The sequence below is a fragment of the Olea europaea genome, chromosome 12 (genome assembly GCF_002742605.1).
Source record: "Olea europaea var. sylvestris chromosome 12, O_europaea_v1, whole genome shotgun sequence".
Classification (NCBI taxonomy): Eukaryota; Viridiplantae; Streptophyta; class Magnoliopsida; order Lamiales; family Oleaceae; genus Olea; species Olea europaea.
In genome coordinates, this window is record NC_036248.1 from 6,751,156 (window position 1) to 6,761,165 (window position 10,010).

General features: G+C 33.6%; 1 protein-coding gene and 1 pseudogene across 1 annotated transcript; both read right to left on the reverse strand.

Moving 5' to 3' along the window:
- Positions 1–167: 167 nt before the first annotated feature.
- Positions 168–1,854, reverse strand: LOC111406943 (auxin efflux carrier component 5-like). Its single transcript, XM_023036296.1, has 5 exons — positions 1,126–1,854; positions 961–1,046; positions 627–784; positions 440–516; positions 168–330 (listed from the first exon to the last, which is right to left on the reverse strand). The coding sequence occupies exons 1-5, from the start codon at positions 1,827–1,829 to the stop codon at positions 258–260; spliced, it is 1,098 nt and encodes a 365-aa protein (XP_022892064.1). The 5' UTR covers positions 1,830–1,854; the 3' UTR covers positions 168–257.
- Positions 1,855–8,369: 6,515 nt separating this feature from the next.
- The window catches only part of LOC111406500, a 15,179-nt pseudogene continuing 13,538 nt past the window's right edge, over positions 8,370–10,010 (reverse strand).

A 10,010-nucleotide genomic window follows, 5' to 3' on the forward strand; every position in this document is an offset into this window, starting at 1 on the left:
TTGCATTAGACATTGGACAATCATGAGCAAATTATACGATTTGCAAAATTTAAAAATGTCTACATAGTCTCGAGAATACTTTGTGCCAGTAGTTATGCCAGTATGCAATTAGTTACTACCATCAAGAGAAGCGAAAAGTCAAAAATTGAGCTACCAATGCACCTGTCATTATTTCTTTTCTTCAATTAATTAACATCAGAAATCATCTTTAATATGCATTGAAATGGATCGTCAGATGGAAACTCCTAGCCAGCTCATCAATGGATAGAATCAAAGATGGTGTAATAGCCAATCAAGAGTGGAAGCGATATCATAGTGCCAAAAATCACCCTGAAATAAAACAATTAATCAACAGTTAATATTAATTTAAACATTATACATATATTTATAGATACAAATAATTAAACTTTGTTCCATAATTATTTTATAAGCAACTTACGCAGTACTAAGTAATTCTGAGTGCAGTCCATACTCTTGCGCAAAAACAAAGGATGCGATCGATTGTGGCAGTGCCGCCTTCAACAACAATATATACGAAGTTATATGAAGAGGAAACACAATTTGATTTCAATATTTTTAACATATTTTAAAATAAAAAATTCTTGATGATCAATCATAACATTTACCTGGATGATTGCTACACGAACAATGTCACCACGCAGGCCTAATGCAAAACAACCAATAGCCATACTTATTGGTCCGCCAACAAACCTCAATACCATCCCCAATAACGTTAGACGGACTCCGCAAGATATCACTTTCTCTTGCAACGCCATAAAAAGACCTGCACATTATTTACAAATATGACGAAAATTCAGTCTTACGGTCTCCATAGATGTGAAATAGAATCAATACTTAAAAATCTTCGAGAATAAGAGGAACATAGCGGCCAGAAATGTACATTATTTATAATTATAATGAAAATATATATCTAAAATGAATCAATATATACATACATACCCATAGAGAACATGGCAACTGCACCCCCAGCCCTTGACATTATCAATATGGATCCTTCAAGAATGGAGGGCATCTGAAAATGCCACCTAAAGGAGTGCAACCAAAACAGAAAGTTGAATTTTTCTCTGAGATAAACTGAAAATTTTTGTATATAATCGTATATACCTGTAAGCGATAAGAGCCCAAATGATGCCAAGAAAACACGCATAAGAATTTGGATTCTTAGCAAGTTTACTCCATACAGTCTTCATCAACGGCAAGAAAGACGGTGTATTACTCACAATAGAATTTGTGCTCTCGTCCACAATATCATCATTTCTCCCCATTTCAATCGATGACAAATTCACTTGCCGGTCATCTAAGACCGGGGCTGTTGAGATTGCTGATGTTTCACACCTCGTACGTCTGAATTCCAACATGAATAAAAGAGCAGGGAACCAAAAGAGAGACTGTATAACTGATGACTGTATAACAAGATCAGCTCCCATTTGATCATACATGGCTTTCAATAGTGGAACTCCTACAACAAGAGTGTTATTGAGACTTGATAAAGAGAAGCATGTTACAGACCAATCATACTTCCCTTTGCTACTCAAATTAGCCCACAAAGCTAAAACGATGCCAACGACGACTTTAGCTATAACATCCGCGGCAAGGAAGAGATAATTCATCTTATAAGGATTTACATGAGCTGTGAACTCGAAGGTGAAAAATGGCATTATGAAATAGCAATTGAAGCGATTTATAGCATCAAAATGGTCTGGTTTAAACATATGCCACCACCTTATGGAGGCGTAGCCTAACGCCAATGCTGCGTAAAATGGCACCATTGCCACCACTATTTTGTATATATCCTCCCATGCTATCATTTTTTGATTATATTTTTTCAGAATAGCTTATGAATGTAGACTTCAGAATATGAAATGTTTCTGTGTGCATATATCTGTATATGAAGGCTGCTATGTGTATACCAGGCTGGTACCCCCTCACAATAGGGGGTCCATGCCTTTAAATATATATGGTAAAGTGTGGTCTAGTTAATAGTGCAGTCATTAATTTATTAACCTTTTTTGATAATTGGAAAACGCAGATGATTTCTTCGTGTTGAGTTCCCACTACTTAAAAATGAAACATTTAATTAAGAGTGTTGTGTCATAAAAGGAAGAGTTGAGATCTGATATCCAATTTTGCCGTCCATCTAATTAATTCTCGACATATCATCAATTTAGTGTCTAAGTGGTGAAGTTAATGAGGATAAATTTAAGATAACACGTTAATTATTGATGACATGTCAAAAATTAATTGGATGGATAGTAAAATTTGATCGTATATCTCGACTCTAAAAAGAATGCTGCTTAGTCACTTGCTATAACGAGGGACCCACGTGTTTGAAGGTTGGACAAGTCAAATCATAGCTATAAGAGTCAAGGCACGACTAGTTCAAAAGAAAAATTCCCTATAATTTTTTGTTTTTCACATATAAAAATGACTTTTTCGGCCATGAAAATCAATTTGGATTGTTGGTGCTTAGGCCAATCCCCTAAATCCTTCCATGGCCTTAAAATACCTCTAAACTTTGTATTATCATGTCTAAAGTTTGAAAAGTTTTAAATGAAATTTTCTCAATTGATGAAGCATTAAAGTACAAATTAAAACCGAAAGATGTGTTTTTGTGCAGAGAAAAATGACAATTTCATCCAGTTAGTGTAAAATAGGATCATTAATTGCTATAGAAACCAATCGAATTTCATTTGAAATTTTATATAAGTTTGGGACTAAATTGCAATTTTAGAATTTCAAAGCGTACTTTTTCAAAATTTTGGCTATTTTGAAAAGTGACAGTGTCACAAATGTATACGAACCAAATTTGGATATCTTTTACATTTCTTCATAACAGGGTGGGGCAGCAGCCTGTTATAGGCAGACAACAACACGTGTTATAGGCAGCAACACACAGCTCCTATAATAGGCAGCTGTGTTGCTGCCTGCCCATTAGACATCAGCACACAGCCGCCGGTGTGGCTGCCTGCAAAAGGTTGCACACACAAGCAGCTATTTTTTATATGTAAAAAAAAAAAAAAAAAAAAAAAAAAAAAAAAAAAAAAAAAAAAAAAAAAAAAGAAAGAAGAAGAAAAAGAAAAAGAAAAAGCTACAAAACACAAGTCGACTTGGCTCAATAAGGCTTGAGCCGAAAGTTTGGATTGAGCCTAAATTTTTGGTCGACCTAGCTATTCCAAGGTTAATGAATTTCAACCTTGGAATAGGCAAATAATTACAGGCTTCAAAACTTTTGAATGGATTGCTCATGTTCCCTCATCTACCCAAAAACGTATTTCCCTCTTTCATCCCATCCCTGTTCCTCTACTTTGGCATTTCTGTTGAAAGAGAAAAGTCTTGAAGCAAGACATGATTTGATTGGTAAAAAAATTGTGTTGTTAAAAATGTTTACTCATTTTAAGGAACAAACAATTACTCTTTAGATGCCAAAGAGAACAGCATTGATGTAAACTGTACGACCAATTACTTTTGGGAATCAATTCAGGACTTGAATACTTTCTATACTCATTATTAAAAGTGACATTTGAAATTATTTCCTTAGTTGAGAATTGATATGTTGACGTCATTTTTTGTAGGGGTGATGTGATCAACAGATCCGAATCCCCTCACAAGTTTACTTGACATTCTTCATCAAAGGTAAGAAAGTTGGCTAAAACTATGTCAACAATAGCTTTAGATATAATATCTACGGCAAGGAAGAGATAATTCATTTTATGAGGATTGTCACGAGCCGTGAACTCAAAAGTGAAAAATGGCATTACAAAATAACAATTGAAGCTGTTTATAGACGTACTCATTATTACCTCTCAATCAAGTTTTGGTGCAATTCTTTTATTCAAGTTTTCTTTCAAATATTCAAGTTCATTTTTCTATATTAAAGCTATAATTAATATGGTATAAGATTGAAAGTTAGTTTCTAGTCCAATCCGTACTCTTGAGCAAAAATAAATGACTAGATTGACTGTGGTAACGTCGTCTTCAATAATAATGTATATGGAATTATATGTGAAGGATAAACAATTTGTTTTGAATACTTTTAAAATATTTTTAACCAATAATTCTAGACAAGTCAAATTGTAACATGTATATATATCTGAATGATTGCTACACGAAAAATGTCAGCATGTATACCTAACACAAATCAACCAATAGCCGGACTTGTTATCCACCAACAAACCTCAATACCAACTCAATACCGTTAGACGGACACCACAGACTATCACTTTCTCTTGCAATGCCATAAAAAGACGTGTGCCCTATACATGACCATATTAAATAGGAGTATTATTGTCCATCTGTTGTATCGGAATGGATGTTCACAAGGAAACCTCTAGTCACCATATCAATGGAGAGTACTCATAACATCATAAATATGTTGAAAATTTATTGTTCAAAATCAAAGAGGAAAAAAAGGGGTGGGGGCTTAACCATGCGACCGCATGGGCTATAGCCATGTGCATGCGACCGCATGGCTATCAAAACTAATCGTTAGTTTTTTGACCCTTTTTTATTAGAAATTGGTGGTTTTTCATCTTTGTTTTACACTATTTGGTGAAAAACTTGTCAAGGCCTATAAATAGGTAATCCAAGTGCAAGAAAGATATATTGAGTTCCATTAAAATTTATCCCTAAATATACTTTCAATATTGAGTAAATTTATCACATAATTCTCCCATTTTCACTTGTTGATTGTGAAGAAACGCCTTTGCTTTTTGATTTTCATCTTGTCAATGTTTGTTTAATCTTACAAACTATTTATCGAAAATCCTTAAAAAGCATTGGAAAGGAGGCAAATAACGTTTGACGACAGCGGAATTAATTTCGTGTTCAAACCTTCATTGATATACTTTTATAATTTTCTTCTTCATTGCCATTATTTTCAACAAAATATATAAATGAAAGTCCAAAACATTTCCATTTAATTTGCATATACCGTAGTAATATTATTAATAGGGGACTTTCACGGTACAAAGTAACTGCAGGTGGAATCCATACTCTTTAACATAAATGTACGAGTTAATTGATTGTGGCAACGCTGCCTATATCAACAATATAATATATTTATTGTCGGATCAGCTATTTAAGCAAGCAAGCAAAAATACATTAATATAAATGTATAAACTCGTATTTATTATATTATATTTGTATGATATGTTAAACATATGTTACCTCGATGAGTGCTACATGTAAAATGTCACAGTGCCAACCTAACGCCAAACAACCAATAGCCATCAATATCGGTCCGTTAAAAAACTCAAAATCATCCCCAACAACGTTAGACGGACAGCACATGCTATCACTTTATCTTGTGATGCCACAAAAAGTCCAGCAAACACATAAATGTCATATAATATATACATAGTGTTAATGGTAAACCTTACATCGAATACATAACATATATGGGTTAATTAGACTTTGATGCTATATAAAATTTGGGTTCTATCTCGAAAACTCAACTTTAAGAAAAGTTAGTCCAAACTCTTATATGTTGTGTATTTATATAGAAGGTGATGGAGCAAGATTTTTTGGGGGTGGCCACAATCCTCCACCTGCCCTGCCTCTAGCTCTATCTCTATCTCTATCTCTATCTCTGAATGTGGGATTTACCTTGACACATACATGTACGCAGAAATTGAGAGAACCCGTATATTCTCTAGCTCGAATTTGTTCATCAATACTCAATTTTTTTCTTCAACTTTTCTTTCAAATGAAACCCGTATATTCACAAATGCATAATTGATCAAATTGGAATGTTAAGAATTGCTGTCAGAGCTTGGATGTCACAATTGCAAATTAACCGCCAGTTTTTGTCGAATAATAACGTTCTTCTTATTATTATTCAACATAAACATCATTTTCTAGACAAAGTAATTGTTTTTCTTCATAAATATTATTACTATCACATATACTGTTTAAGTGGTACTTCATATTTATTACATCAGACATTGCAACCTCGATTATACAAGCAGTTAAAATAAAATGTAGGAAAATTTGCACATGCGGTTTTCAAATTATGCAACTTGTTTATGATGCGGACATCCATTTACTATTTATTTTTCTTCCATTTACTATTTATTTTCTTTTTGGACTATTAGTTATATTCTAGTTGGATTATTATTTATATTTCTGTTATTGGGCTTGTTTAGTGGGTTTGGCCCAAGCCCTTCTCTTTAGGGTTTGTGTTCTACTATTTATTTCTGTTTTGTTTCTCATTTGAGACGGTTGATGATGAATGAGAATTGAAATATTTTTGGTGGCTTGCAGCCGTTTTCTCCCTCCCCTCTCTTCCTCTGGTTTCTTCTCCTCTTCTCTCCGTTTCTCCTCCCCGTTCCTTCTTCTTTCTTTCTTATTCATCCTACATCAGTTTACAGCTGGATCCTTCGGGATGGAGGTTCAAAAGGAATCTACCGTCGGAAAAATGGATTTTTGGGGTTGTATTGACATAATTTTGAATGGGACCCGTTTGTTCAATTTGGAAGATGGAGATTATTCTGTGTGACAAATTAACAATTACTAGCCACCATATCAATATTTTTAGTAATTAGGATATTTCGTCTATGATAATTGTTTGTCTTGAAGTCTGTGGAGAGGATGAACGGCTTATCCATCATTTTTTTTTTGAAATAGTAAATATGAAAGTGTGTCAAAGTACACAAACAAAATATTTTAGTGAAAACTATCAAATACAAAAAGGTGTACTAATTAATTAAATGTTAAAATGATAACTCAATTTAAAAAAATTAAAAAAATAAAATCAGAAACATAAATGCTATAATGAGCAAGGTTAACGAGTGTAAGTACAATTCAAATGTGGTGCAACATGTAAAACTTAGGGTGCCAGACGCTTACTTGAGCCAAAACCCTAACCCTCTAATACCCTAATTGGTTGCCTCTAATGCTGCATTTTATTTAAAGTTATTAGAACTTAGATAGTGACTCAAGCCTAGTTGAATTAGGCATGACAAAACCATTTCTTTAATTTATTAAGAATCAATGGATTTTTATTTTCTTAAATTGACAAGTATTTGTAGAGTCAACGAATTTTAAGCTTGTTCCTACTCTCACTACATCATACAGGGGTGGAGCCATTCACAGTCCAGTGTTGACAACATTGAACTTTTGGCCCAAGCGCCAGACTCAATTCATTTTTTCTTTTGAAGTATTGGGTTTTTCATTTGTTTACAACCCAACTCATATACTAATCTACCTTAACCCAAAAATGAAAAAGTTGAAATCCAAGAGAAAATTATAACCGATTATCCCAGCCCAATTTCCCAAAATTTTCATCCTCTGTCTCTCATTTGTGGCTTTCTCACCATCTCTACCCACTTTGCCTGTCTCTGGTACCAGCACTCAGGGAACCATCGACACTAGTTTTGCCATCTTCGGTCATTTGACTCACTTCTCCTCCTCCTTCGTCAACTCCAAGTGCTTGGTGACATTTTCTAACTCTTTTCCCTCAACTAGAAATTCAAAATTTTCTTTTAATCTACCCTTGTTTTCGAATATTTTCAAAGTTCATTTCTTTTTCAAAACCTATATTTCTTTGAGCCCTCAGATTTGCAGCAAAAACTTTATTGATTATGTGATTTTTCTGTTTAATATTAAGGATTTTGATTATGTGAATATTGAATCTTGGTAATATTGTGATGGATTTTTGAAATCTTGATTTTTATCAATTAGGTAAACAATTAGTGCTATTTTTTTGGCGTTCTATCAATTTGTAAAAATTAGTGGTTATTTTCTTATTAATTAGTATTTAATTGTCACTTGTGGACTATTTTAATGTGAAGTACCAATGGAGAGATTCTTTAAAAGAAAGTTGTTCATAGAAAATGTTGATAATGAGATATCGAACAAAATAGATTTTAATGTTGCACAACTAGTTATTGATCCTAGAATAAGGAAGAAAATGATCATCTTATTAGTGTTGTCGCTATATCATTTTTAGTATTGTCGTAATATCATTAACTCCATGACCGAAAAGTGCGACCTTTATTAAATTTTGCACTCATTGAACAAAATTTCTAGTTCCGCCCCTAACTTCATAATGTCTTTGTCAAAATAATTTATATGAGCATGGATACGTGAAGTTTGCACTAGACATCGGACAATCATGAGCAAATTATACGGTTTGCAATATTTAAAAGTGTGTACATAGTCTCGAGAAAACTTTGTGCCAGTAGTTATACCAGTATGCAATTAATTACTACCATCAAGAGAAGCGAAAAGTCAAAAATTGAACTACCATTGCATCTGTCATAATTTCTTTTCTTTAATTAATTAACATTTGAAATCATCTTTAATTTGTATTGAAATGGATGGTCAGATGGAAACTCCTAGCCAGCTCATTAATGGAAAGAATCAAAGATGGTGTAATAGCCAATCAACAGTGGAAGCGATATTATAGTGCCAAAAATCACCCTGAAATAAAACAATTAATCAATAGTTAATTTATAACATTGTACACATATTTATAGATATAAATAATTGAACTTTGTTCCATAATACTTTATTTGCAACTTACGCAGTACCAAGTAATTCTGGGTGCAGCCCATACTCTTGAGCAAAAACAAAGGAAGTGATCGATTGTGGCAGTGCTGCCTTCAACAACAATATATACAATGTTATATGAAGGGGCAACATGATTTGATTTCAATATTTTTAACATATTTAAAAAAATAAAATTCTAGACAATCAATCATAACATGTACCTGAATGATCGCTACACGAAAAATGTCACTATGCAGACCTAATGGAAAACAACCAATAGCCATACTTATTGGTCCGCCAACAAACCTCTATACCATCCCCAATAGCGTTAGAAGGACACCACAGGATATCACTTTCTCTTGCAATGCCATAAAAAGACCTGTACATTATTTACAAATATGACGAAAATTCAGTCTTACGGTCTCCATAGATGTGAAATAGAATCAATACTCGAAAATCTTCGAGAATAAGAGGAACATAGCGGCCAGAAATGTACATTATTTATAATTATAATGAAAATATATATCTAAAATGAATCAATATATACATACATCCATACCCATAGAGAACATGGCAACTGCACCCCCAGCCCTTGACATTATCAATATGGATCCTTCAAGAATGGAGGGCATCTGAAAATGCCACCTAAAAGAGTGCAACCAAAACAGAAAGTTGAATTTTTCTCTGATATAAACTGGAAAATTTTGTGGATAATCGTATATACCTGTTAGCGATAAGAGCCCAGATGATGCCTAGAAAACACGCACAAGAATTTGGATTCTTAGCAAGTTTACTCCATACAGTCTTCATCAAAGGCATGAAAGATGGTGTATTACTCACAATAGAATTTGTGCTCTCGTCGACAACATCATCATTTCTCCCCATTTCAATCGATGACATGTTAGATAATTTAATACTTTAAAATACCGGATCTTTCATGTTAAATCATCAAGAAATATAATAATTAAAGCGGAAGCATACCTGAATCTGACATAGTTAATGCAATATGGATTTCGCGGTATGATCTTCCAAATCTACACGCAGTCTCCTTTTCCTCTCTGTGATGGGATGCAGTAGAGAATGAACAATAATCTACATGTGATCTGGGGACCATACCCTATTTATATGAGGATGCCCTTTGACCTAATTCGGCCCATCATAGAATTAGGACTTGGGCCCGGTCTCTACACATATGTAAACTCATACTTAAACTGGATACATTAAAGCCCAAAACTAAAACCATATTAGATCACTTTAATTGGGCTCAACCGAATTCGATAGCCTATAATTTAATACACAATTATTCACACATACAAGCCCATCTTTAATTAAAAATTCTTACAATCTCCCACTTGGGCTATATGTGTCACCTTATAATTGTGCATTAAACATAACCTTATGAGTACTCAGAATTTTGCTATCATTACCGAATGTATCCCCAAACAATCCCGTCCATCAATCATATCAACATAGGATCAAAGCGGCTTTCGCTACTTTCA